The sequence below is a fragment of the Botrytis porri genome (genome assembly GCF_014898465.1).
Source record: "Botrytis porri strain MUCL 3234 chromosome Unknown BPOR_017, whole genome shotgun sequence".
NCBI classification, from domain to species: domain Eukaryota; kingdom Fungi; phylum Ascomycota; class Leotiomycetes; order Helotiales; family Sclerotiniaceae; genus Botrytis; species Botrytis porri.
The window spans coordinates 168393-181198 of record NW_024066091.1 but is presented as its reverse complement, the minus strand read 5'-3'; the positions used below and the strand labels follow the sequence as shown (position 1 = coordinate 181198).

The window sequence follows — 12806 nt, the reverse complement described above, 5'->3', positions numbered from 1 at the left end:
TCCATATGGTCGAAATCTTCACCCAAGTGAAATCTTACATTCATCTGCGTCCTTTCCTCTCCTGAGAATGTCTTTGATTCGTACCAAAAGCTTGATCTCACATCACCTATCAGACATGTATTTGGATCTGACTGCATATTATCTCTTGTTATCCGTCATGAGTACATACCTGCTGCCTTCAAAAGTTTGGCATGGAGTGAAAAATCTATCAATCGGCATACCATCACTCAACTGTTTCTTGGAACACTCTTGGATTCAGTTAATTGACAAAAGTACTCATTTTCCTATCTTGCTCCAGGATGAAGACTAGGATGTCAAGCCGAGATAATACGCATATCGAAGAGATGAAGAGAATATGAGCATGTATTCTCGTCTTGGCAAAATTTCAATCTTCCTTCTGAGATAAAGACATGGCGATAATAAGAGCTGAGGTTATTCCCGCAAAAGCCTTATGCGGTATGAAAGTCGATGTATCAGGTTGTGCGAAGTCTCATCGGTCACAAAGATTCTTTGAAATCATAGCGACCTCGGGCTACACGGAAATCAGAGCATATGAAGTTTCATGGCACATGTAAAGTTTGATACTCTACCCACAATTCATATGGAAAGTCGTTCCATCCAATACACCTAACATTTTGAATCATTTCAAATGTTTTTTGGGAATGAAACTGAGGTAGCAAAACCTTTTATTTGAAACATTGGGGTACACTACTTTCTTTTTCTTTTTCTTCCTCGCATCCCTCTCGAGATCTTACTTCCCTCACGTTATCGGAAGGCTCTGCGTTTCGGAATGAAATCACTACAACATCATAACAAAGTTCCTCGCCGAAGTCTCGGGGAATTATATCATGCAAGACTATTTACGGCGAGAATAGACTTGTTCATCCTGATCTTGGGACACAAAAACCCGTATTATGTTCACGTTTTAGTTTTCTCTCGCTTCAGATACTATCTCTCTCAAACAATGTCTCTTGGATATGTACAAACACTTGGTAGCACGGGTAACACGCACGTTGTTGATGGCACCCGGTAAACTCATAAACGTCGAGAGCCTCATTGTGACGTTTCTGTCCAATCAATCAAAACATGGTCACGACATTAGCGTGCGCGTAACACTTTGTGTTCAACGCGGGATGTCAAATGTGTTCACGTTATCAATCATGCATTGTGCAACTGAGATAAGGATATCGTTAGAGTTAGCATTGTCAAAAATTTATTCGGTGATCATCTAATATTTGAAAACGATTAATAACAAATTTGATGGCTTTCTTTCTCACGCGCAATTTAAGTATTTCTTGTATTTGATTATCTTTAACATGGTTTAATTATGATATTTATTGCCATTAATTTGCGCCAACCGAAAGATGCTTCTCGCTTACTCCCAACACCATCATTGTCCCAAACCCCGCAGTGCCACATACCCCACCGTCAACCTAGTAGCAGCAGCATTTCTGATCGTTATCTCGCTTCTGCATCTATTGGATGTAAACAGTCAGTTGTTGTGATCCATGGTTACAGAAGGATTTCAAAAGCGTACTAACTAAGATTACTTCGAGCCAGTGTTCGTCTTCTTGAGAACATTCGCTTTGGTAGTATCTCTAGCCACGATTGCAGTCAAGATTTCTGCATGCGAAGTCTGATCATCACTCAAAGTCAACAATCGTCTCAATCCTTGCTCTCGTCGCATCATAAGCTGGGTAGTTCGGGGATTGATGTGCTTTGAATTCCGGCCGTTTGACATCGTTTCGCCATATTCATATCTAGATCTTAACTCGTCCTGAACCTGGGATCGATAATTTCTTCGCCGCCTAAACAATTTCCTGGGGGCTTTTTCCATGGTGCCTCGTCCTTCAAAAACTTCTTCAGGTGCCTCTTTGATTGTGGGACTTTCCACTAGGTTACTGGTCGGCGTGCTGCGCTTATTCTTAGCAGCCTGGTTTGATGTGTTAGGACGAAAGAAGGACGAAACGCGTTGGTTATATTTATCATTGGATTCCGTGATATCAGCAAGGCTGAATTTGTAAAGAAGGGCTGTAGCTGCCTCAACACTTTGGGATTGGTTATTGAAGGGAGCCATTGCTTCGATAGCAAAGTTTGAAATGTTGATTATTTGATTTTTCTTTGATGGATTGAGATAGATCGAGATCTGGAGACTGGAAGTATCTTATAGATGAAGAAATGTTTATGTGAGAGGAAGTGTTGTGCTATTGAGTACCTGAGAGAAAGTTTTATAGGTTTCAATAGTAATTGGCTGGACCTTATGAGCTTCTAGTCTTGTTGCCCGTACCTAGAAACACGGCTCAAAGTGTTTTGACATCGTTCAAGCATATGGTTCATCAAGGAAAGACTTTGGAAGCCGTACCTGATTACTACCGTACTTTCTGATCATTTCGCAAGAAGGACGTACTTTCGCCAAGTTATGAATATAGACAATGGCTTTCCACACAATTGATAATTTCTCGACAGTGGCCGAAAAGCCCAGCATTTTGACTGCTGGATGGTTTCCAAAAGTGCACTTACGGGGAAATCTCGCTTGTGAATGGTTCTCTTGATTAGGGATATGGGGAGTAGGAATTGGGTGTCTGAGTCTTGCTTACAGATTATATGGGAATTTATCTTTTGGTCCTTGCTACTTGTATGTAGCAATATAATATATTTACATCATTGCATATTCGCCAGATATGTTTGTGTTCTATACAGATTTGATATCTGTGTTTACATTTCTACCATTCTACATGTGATTTGATGGGTAGATATCTGGGGTTTGAGAAGAGAGATCTTTCTTCTCGGTTCGCCGGGGGTTGTTGAGAATGGATACCTGACTATAGTTTTCAAATATTAGACTGGTCCCGGTATGTGAGCTCGTTGATAGGAAGTATATCGGATCAGTGTTGAGAGCAATTTTGGGTAATTTGGATTTGGTGGTTCGTTTCATGGATGATATTTTCATATGATGAGGTTCTTAAGAGAGTTGAATTGTGTGTGTCGTTATTTCCCCATTTAATGCACACCATTCGAATACAAAGTAGGGGTTTGTCTCTCATCATGACATTTCAGTTTATTACTATCAAAGACTTCCACACGATGCATCAAATCCATCTAGCTAATTGCAAAGGGTTTGATATCTATCAAGTGAAAGAGAACGTGCCGGATTCGATCGGTAAGTATTGTTCAATGTCTCACTACGTATGAAGCTGTCTCTCATCCTGATTTCTATCACTGAGTTTTGCTGCTACTAGAGATTATATTCACTTTCATGATATATGAAGATATGATTACATTGTTAGAATTGTTTATTGCGTTAAAATCTACTTCAAATGTTCTACAAAAATAGATCCGTACCATCACATCCGAAAACGAAATGTTCACAAGATCAATCGAAACCCATTACACAATATTATTCCAAATTCTCCCTTGACACATGTGGTACATGTACATGTGAATTTCCATCTCTCCGAAATATTCGTCCTCGGAAAAGAAGCGGAACCATAAACCCCATAGTTAATGGTGATTTCTTCTCCTTTCTTGATATCCCTCATCGCGCGAATCGAGATACTATGTTCTGAGTGGAAGGAACGCGAACAATTGGGTAGACCAGCGTGGTTGGTACGACATGCTTTATCGTAGATAAAATTGTTATTCGTCACATCACCAACTTGTAGAAAAGGATTTATTTCGAAAGAGTTGATGGCCCATCTTTTCATGAGAGGGGTCTCGAGACAGAATTCGGGTTTCTTACCGCACATGCACATGCTGGAAAGAGAATCAACTGCTGCTCTTTTGGAGGGGGAGAGAAGGTTGTAGGCTGCTTCGCGGCCGGGCCAGGTGGGCCCTCCAGAAATGAGAGGCGCTTCGCGCAGGATCTCGGTGTGTCTTGGGATGGGCTGCGTGGCGAATGTGCCGATTTGTTTTCCTCGCATTGTTGGCTTGATCGTGAAGAGATGGGGGGAGAATTGTTCTTTGGGGGTTGTTAGTTGGGGTGCAGATGTATGTGGTGGGGATGGGGGCATTTAGATGGCGTACCTCTGGTGATCACCTTCTCTTGGAGTACTTTCCTAGGCGCAGGAGCAGCATTGCCATTGCGTTCAGTGTCGTTGTCTTTGAATGGCGTGATCTTATCGTTGTCCGTGTTTCTGGTGATGGATTTCTCATTGCGTCTATGTTGCGATGAGATCTTCACATCATCCCCACTCATCACAATATTCCCTTCGTGATCCTTTGCAAGAGCTTTCCTGCTTTCTTCGGCTACAGGTGCAGCCTTTGGGACTGATTGAGTGGTAGCGGCTTCTGCTGCTGCTGCCTCTTCACGGTCTCGCCTAATGGCGCCAAAGATTGAGTTCATACTCGAGACATCATTTCTGTTGGTCACAATGATGCTTCCAAATAATTCTGAGAGATTATCTATGCCATTGATCTTATTTGATGTGGGCATTTTGATGTTTTAGATTTTTATTCAGTCTGCAGGGTGAATCGTTAGTGTTGTGAATGAGCCAGATGGAGGAGAAGGAAAAGTGAGGAGAGAAGAGAATGGGTGTAACTTACTATTTAGCTATTGAAGTAGTTCGTGGAAGTGTTGAAGATGTAATGAGGAGATTTTGTAAATATACATCATCTCAAGAAGATAATTCATTTGTATTCCTTGCCAGATATCCTGAGAGTTCTTCGAGTAAGTCCTGTTCCGAATCTGCAAGATATTGTTGTAACAAGAAAACTTCAACCCGCGCAAAGAAATCTATCTCTGCATACGAGAAGTTCTCAGACCCTCAATACAATATAAATTATACAATTCAGTACAGCTTCACTAGTGATAATACTAGACTCTTACAGAACCTTTCCACAGCCGTACATGACATACTTATCATTATTATTAGTCCCGGATTTGCGAAAATAAGCGAGTGGTTTAAATGATATATTTATGGGTAACGAAGTACTGTATGTGAGTGATTCGAAGGTGCTGTATTAGATTGCTTTTGGGATTTAGCAAGGTGAAAATTTTGAGAAATTGGAGAAAAGTTTAGAATAATTATGAGATGACTATATATGTTTGAGGGGACTGTGATGTGATGTGCGAGAAGTTTCTTGATCTTTGAGAGGGGTATGGATATAAAATTTTGATATTATTTATAGTATGGCTGTTTTTGAATTAGAAAGTTGATTTTTTGCTCTCATTATATATTATTTCCTTTTTCCGCTTCTCGTTTTCTCCCTACACTCCTACAGCCTTATCAAGGAGTTTGATGTCATGGCCCGCAGTTGTACACGAAGCAATTCCAAAACCCTGGATTTGCTAAAAGCTCTGAAATGTTTCTAAAAGAAGTATGAAAGATTGGAGTTCATGAATCTAAGATTCAACTCAGACCTCTATCGTGTGGCAGTTCTGTGTATCAGAGAATATGCATGGTGTTCTTTACTCTCTTCAAAATATATATCCAATCTCTTCGACTCTTTCTGTTATAGGAACTTTAGTGGAACAGCACATAATACCCAGGTAAGTAAAGGCAAAACCCATCATGAAGTCTTCTTCAAACGGCTGGAACTTCTGCAACATATCTAAAAGCTCGAAACCAGCCTCAGAAGTAGCTACAATATTGTAAAGCTAATGATCCATTGCGTTAGCTCCGAGTTGTGATCTCCATTGAACTTCAGTGCCCTGCCGAGCTAGCTCTGAATTCTGCCATGTAGGATTGTAAATTATCAAACATTGATCGTAATTTCATTACTAATTTTTCAATCTTATCTTGGAATTAGTTGCATGAGTGTATGAATCGTAGGATTGAACAACTAATTAAATGATATTTAACCATCTCATCATGCGCTTTTTCTCCGAAAAGATATACATGAGGAGATTCCCACGATATTAATCATACAATTTGACATTTTGAGATTCTTTGGTCTTCCATATCAGGTCGGTGATTTGTTTGAATGAATTTTTCTGTATTTTTAGCATTGGGAAAATAGTAGAGCGGAAAAACTGTAAACGAAATCGATAAGAATTTGGGTTAGGCAAATTTTGTGTTAGAAATTGCTTGGAGTATTCTTAGATAATATAATTATACTGACTAGATCCCTTGTTCCGTCACAGAATTCAATCCATGAATTTTAAAGTTCTGGAATAATTTTCTCCAGTGATCAGGCCAGCTTCCCGTTTGGCTTGTTTTCCGATTTCCAGACATGGAAAAAGCCAAGATTTAGCCAAATAAATCAGCTGTCTGATTGCTTGGAACAAGACAAGAATATAGCAAGTCAAATGAAACTCCTGATTAGCTAGCTAAGATCATTTCGCCCAATGATTCATTAAACCACTACTTGATGTTCAACTAAAGCTTGGTGGTCACTAATGAGATAGAAGTACGTATTTTGATCTGAGTGCGAAGGGGAAACTGATAGTGGTGCAAGATTGGGCTGTGGTGTTGAAATTGTGTCATAATCAAGCGTGACGGAGGTTAATGCGAGACTGCAGGTCCAGGAATTGGTGATGAACATTGAATGATCGTCTGTCAGATGTGTAAATCATAAATAAAGAAGTATTTCTATGAAACTCGATAAGCCACCCATTGGTCTCGACTTCGAATTACGTTTCTTTCCTAAATTGCCTACCAGATTTAGACTTAAGTACATTGCCTTCTAAGGTCTTGGATTGAATATTTTTCAAGGAGAAATGCAAAGTTCGTTCTTGTGTGATGTGGTGTTCTCAACGCATGCCAAGTATTACAATCCTGACCTATATCATTGAATCAACTAGTTAACAAGATGAAATAGATAGAGGAGTCTGTGTAGAAGCACGGCAATCAAGATGAAATTTACAGGAATACTTTAGATCGGCAAGACGATGGCACTCAATTGAACAACCGCAGGTCAAGACAGTAGTAGGTAGTTCTAGGTTGCAGTCTCCGAGACAGATCATACGAGCTCAAACTCAACATGAAGTGGGCTCTGAATCTCCGGTAACGCTCTGAGAGAAATCTTCAACCTGGGTCATGGATGTGTTCATCAAGCTTCCTGGTAATCGTAGTTATTTTTCCATAGCAAATATGTGTTAATCAAGCATATATTTCACAAAATTTCAACTGAACGAATTTTCTCTAACTGAAACTGAGAATACCCCCCTATCTCTGGGTGAATTATTAAAAGTCATGAGATATCTAGGTATCAACAAAAATCGAATTTACTCCGCCTCTGAGGTTGCAATTGTAAAATGCCTGAATATCTTCAAGTTCGAGTGAATGCAGTCAGACGGTTACCCTAATTTTCTTGCCTGGGTTATTATATAACATGCAGGTCTCTGGATCTGAGAAGATTAACCAACTTTCGGTCGCAAATATGCGATCCCCAGAGAAGTCGCGTGAATCAACCTCTGATCCAAGATTCATCCCTTGACACTAAGATCTGGTAGTATCAACAGGGCATACAATGGTAGTTGACTGATACGAAAAAAAGAACATGTTGACAGCAACAAATAATTCAGATGATATACGATTCCCGTTGTCGTTGCTAACATCCAAGTGTTCGCTATCACTAATATCCCATCTCATTTCTTCCTGGCTGGTGTGATGTAAGAATAAGTCCTAGAGTTACCAAACAGCTCTGCTCTAATCTTTGCTAAAAGCTAAAATGTTTGATTGGAGTGCGAGATCAATTGCGACCTAAAACAATTGTCCAGCAGATTTCAGTGATCCCATTGGATACCTTTTGTTCATCGCAAAGAGCGAATAACTGGAGAGAAAATGTGCTTCCACATGAAAGCCATTGTTTCATGTGTACGAGTATGATTTTTGAGCTCAACATCAACCTTCTGGAGTGAATTTAATAACCCAAGTGTCAGCTTCCCCGCAATTGAAAGATCGAAACAAATGGATCTTCAAGTTTTCCAGATACTAATCATCAAGCGTATTCATCGGAAAATGAGTGAATTGATTCTTTACCTCTCTGTATGATATGGACACGTGAGCGAATCTCTAATTATGAAGTTAATGAGGTGTCACGGACCCCAAGGTATCTCGTGGCCGTTCAAGAAGATTTTGAAAAGAAGGGCATATTAAAAAAGAGATAGTCAAAAGGATGGAGGAGGAAGTAGATTGAAAAATAAGCCCATATCCAATGCGCCTTTCATCCGACAAATATCTGTGGAGTAATGATTGTTACGCAGATTGTCTCTCCAAAAGCTTTTGCACCATACGCACAAGCGTGCTAATGGTTTGCGAATCTGAAGTAAACCATGTATGACAAACAACAGCAACAAAAAAAGAAAACGACAATCAAAATAACTAAAAGACAACAACAAGAAAGACTACCAAAACACCAGATAATATCATTCTCGCCAGAACTCTCTCCCTCCTGGAAACAAATCCCTATACATATTCCCTTTCACACAACTTTGATCATCCCACTCCGCAGACACTTGAAGGTAGAAATTACCAAAAATCCACTGAATTAGATGTTGAGTAAAGTTGCCAACCTTCGATCTCTTATATAGCCCAAGAGCGCTTGCCATGGCTCCAAGAACGATGTCACGAAGCTCACAGCCCCGGTGGCCGAGCGATTCTCCCAAAGTCTACCTGACCTTACAATTCACTTGAATTGTTGGAGGCCGAGGTCTACCCCTCTTTCTTGATTATCGATTCGCACATTACCGAATGTATGCTCTGCACATTATTTGAGAGCTACAAGACCAGAAATTTGAATATCAAAGTAATCGAGTTAGACGCAAAAAAGCATTCGAATAAGTTGAGTGTCAGAAGTATGGTGTTGATCTGAAGGAAACTAATGTGTAAGCCACTGCGACAGAGCTTGATACGAGCTTAGAGGTGGTGGGAGCAATGCAAGTATCAAGCACTGATCTCGTGCAAGTACAATGTGCGTGTTGAGAGTGACAGTGTAATTATGGACGGTAACAGAATTCTCAGACGACAATGACGAATGCGATTGAAAGGAATTTCAGAATTTCTCCCAGAAATCTTGAGAATGACTTGCCGTCAAAACCCCGAATTACACACAGTACTGAACGTAGCGAAGTGCAAGGACCAAAGGCAGGCTCACAAGACATGTCATCAACGATAGCGTCGTGAATTTTCAATTTAACTCTTTACCCGCGATTACAGTAGTCTATGTATATAGCAAGAAAAGTAAATCGCAATTTGAAAATGAAGTGAATACCAAAAGGGTACTACCCAGTCCACCATCAGAGTTTTCCTTCATAGGGATTATAAGAGACCAAAGAGTACTTGGGTTTGCTCTTAAAACCTAGGAGAGACTTGATATAATTCACAAATAACGGGCCGCATTACGAGTGCACACTGGTCAACGTCGGCGAGAGATGAAGCTGTTGTAAGCTGAGAAATGTGAAGTTACCTACTTGATTGACCAATGTTTACGGGATAATGATCTGTTGGAGCAAAACGAAAGTGGATAAAGCGACAATAACGATAGAGCTACGGCGATGACATACCATTAATGACAATAAGAAACCCCTACCTAAGCGTGCTAGGTACCACCTGGGCAGTAACAACAAATGAAGTTGGTGGCCATGTCAAGGTGTTCATGGTGGCGTCGGAATATTTCAGATCCGTATCTACAATTGGCTTTGAGGACTTATTATATAGTCGAAATATATCGAAATATTTGGGATCCATTGATTCTATTGATTCGCTTATCCTTAGCTCTTAAATATTTCGAAATATTTCAGATCCGTGCATTCAATTAGTCCGCCACATCACTAGCATGAAATATTTTAGATCCACCAAATTGATTGGCAAGCTTATGTCATCGAAATATTTCAAACCCAATAGATTTAACATGGTTTAACACCGAGTGCATCATATCACCGAATACACCACTTTTACCTTAATTTATACTTTCAATCTTATATTATTCAACAACATGTTATGGAGGTACCCGCACCGCAATATGGATTATAAGGTAAAGACGAGCCTTAATGTTGTGACCTACGAAAACAGTATTATAGGAATCGTGAGATTAAAAGGTAGTTAGGAATAAGGGTAATTGAGTAAGTAATTAGTGATTGAGAAAAGATAGACATTTATATTTGTTGGTATTTACTTTATAATAAATATAAGGTAAATAATAATTATAGATTAGTTAGTAAGTATAGGTTAGATAAGTAGTAAAAGTATTATAAATTATGGGATAAGTATTATGTGATAGATAGACAGGATAGATAGGCTATTCAGACTATTCGCGAATAAACAGAATAAATAGACTATTCAGGCTATCCAAAAAGGACGAAGGTTTATATAAAAAATGGATTTCATTATAATATAGAGCTTTGTATTCAAGAATAATTATTAATTTCATTATTATAATTACAAGAATTACAATCAATTATAACTTTATTGAATTCCTATTTGAAGTCTAATCTAAATCATCTCGAAAGAACTCTAGACATTTTCACATAATCCTAGAGGCAGCTCCCGTAACATTAAATGGAATTAAACCTGTTCCTCGAAATTTTGATTTCATATTCTGAAAAATAATTGATTCTTTATATATAACTTTAAAAGTTATAAAGAATTCAATCTTTGAAATATAATTAATATATACTTTAATAAATCCATTAATTTAACCATTATATAAACATTTTAGATTACTAAAATAGTCAACATTAAATGATTGAATTAAATAACTTAAATATAATAATAAATATAAATATATAATATCATTCTCTTTATAGTATACTTAAAAAGCTATTGATTTGTAACTTTTATATTCATTTAATATTAACATTCGATATTTGCTCTTTTTTAATTCTTAATATATTTATTAAAGTATTTCAATTATTCTAAATCTATTTTATTATTTGTTTACTTATTAAATATAAATTTAATAATTTATTTTATAGAAAGATTCATTTCAATATACTAATTGAAGAGATAAACTTGTTCTTGAATTATTAGAAATAAGGGAATAATTCCATTCTCTTTATTTTCATATATTATTATTGTAACCCATTCTCAATTATCTAATTATATTACCTTACTTCTATTATTTCGTTCAACATTAATTATTACTATTACTATATATATAATCCCTATTATAAAGCCTATTTCATTGAAATTATAGAAATCTCTATTCAAAATGTTATATTTCGCTTATATATTTATAACTAATCGAAACTATTTTTTAAAAAGCTTAGGATCCTTATAGAAAGCTTTTTGAAAATTATAAATATAATTAAAACATATCTTTAATTCAATTCAATATTTTACGAATTAATACACTTAAAGCTTCTCAATATATTTTGTATTTTTTAATTCGAGAATATTATTCATTATATTCTTTATATTCTTTAATTTAAATAAAAATCCTTTTAAATTTATATCAAATATATATTAAATAATTACTTTTTCTTTTAATTTTGTAATCTTATAATTATTTACTTGAATTTCTATATAAAAAGGCAAGCCTTTCATTTTATAGAAAAGTATTATATATATTATATTATATAGTTTAACAGCTTTACAAATATTAAACTTTTTATCTTTTTGAATAGTTTTAATAGTTAAAAGTATTTGAGCTTCTTTTCTTATTAATTATATAATAAATGATTGATAAATTGTATGTTAAAATTGAAGAGTATAAATTAAGATAAAAGTAGTGTATTCGGTGATATAGTACACTTAGTGTTAAACCATGTTATAGGTATAAAAATATTCTCTTGTTTGATTATAAGCGAGAAAGATTATAAATAGGAATAATAACGTAGTTTATTAGTGCGTGTATTATATTAATATATTTACTACTTTGAAAATACATCAAAATCAAGCCTTTCTTAATGTTTATATTTTAATAATTAATCATTATTTTTTTGAACAAAAGAATATTGGTACGCTAATACTAGCGCACTAGGGTACCTAGATATATATAAATAGCTTCTATATAGTATAATAAGAACTTCGTCTCAAGTCCTAGTGACTATTTATTCGAAATATACATTCATATTAAGTCGACCATCCTACTTTCAGGCCACCTCTGTTTTGAACCACCCTTTTACACCAAAAATCGCTTTTTTAACCTATTAATATTTCTATCAATATATAATCTAATTTAATAAAAATTTGAATATATATAATTTAAGCTATTTTAAGCTTATTTTGAAATTTTGAAATTTTGAAGAATTTTCTATATTAAAATTCAAACCTTTAAAATATCAATTTTTTAATCTGTATAAAAATCACATACAAATTTAAAACTTTTATAAAATCTTTAATAACTTTTTAATAATAACCATTAAAAGAAAATTATATATCTTTTTGAAAGTTTTGAATTTAAATTTATATAGGAATTAAAAAAAAATTAAAAAATTAATAAATATAGAGATATAATATACAATAAGTTTAAAGTAATATAAATAATCCCTGTAATTTTGAGAGTATTCTTTTAAATATCTATTTATAGGAAATTTTCTTTTTTTTCTGAATTCTTCAAAATAAATATATTATAAATTTATAATAAAATTTTATAGTTTATTTTTAATAATTTTTAATAAAAAGTTATTAAAGATTTTATAAAAGTTTCAAATTTATATGTGATTTCCATACAAATTTAAAAATCGATATTTTGAAGCTCTAGATCTTAATACAGAAAAATCCTAAAAATCTAAAAACTTCAGATTAAATTCAAAACGATCTGAATTATATATACACAAATTTTCAATAAATTCTGTTCATAAATAAAAGAATTAAAAATTCCATTTTTGATGTAAAAAGTGGCCCAAAAGGGGGGTGGCCCGAAAGTAGGGTACCCGACTTAGAACACAACCATACCTCCAGAAGTGAGTTCTCTTACACCCG

The 12806-nt window shown here is 35.6% G+C and overlaps 2 protein-coding genes across 2 annotated transcripts; both read right to left on the bottom strand.

Annotated features, from left to right (window-relative positions):
* Positions 1 to 1546: 1546 nt before the first annotated feature.
* On the bottom strand, positions 1547 to 2077 carry EAF01_010587 (uncharacterized protein; the record flags this gene model as incomplete). The annotated part of the gene is made up of 1 exon (XM_038918844.1): positions 1547 to 2077. The coding sequence occupies one exon, from the start codon at positions 2075 to 2077 to the stop codon at positions 1547 to 1549; it is 531 nt and encodes a 176-aa protein (XP_038765547.1).
* A 1288-nt stretch (positions 2078 to 3365) lies between these two features.
* Positions 3366 to 4432, bottom strand: EAF01_010586 (uncharacterized protein; the record flags this gene model as incomplete). The annotated part of the gene is made up of 2 exons (XM_038918843.1): positions 3366 to 3958; positions 4024 to 4432. 2 exons carry the CDS (start codon positions 4430 to 4432, stop codon positions 3366 to 3368), a joined length of 1002 nt encoding a protein of 333 aa, XP_038765546.1.
* Positions 4433 to 12806: the final 8374 nt, after the last annotated feature.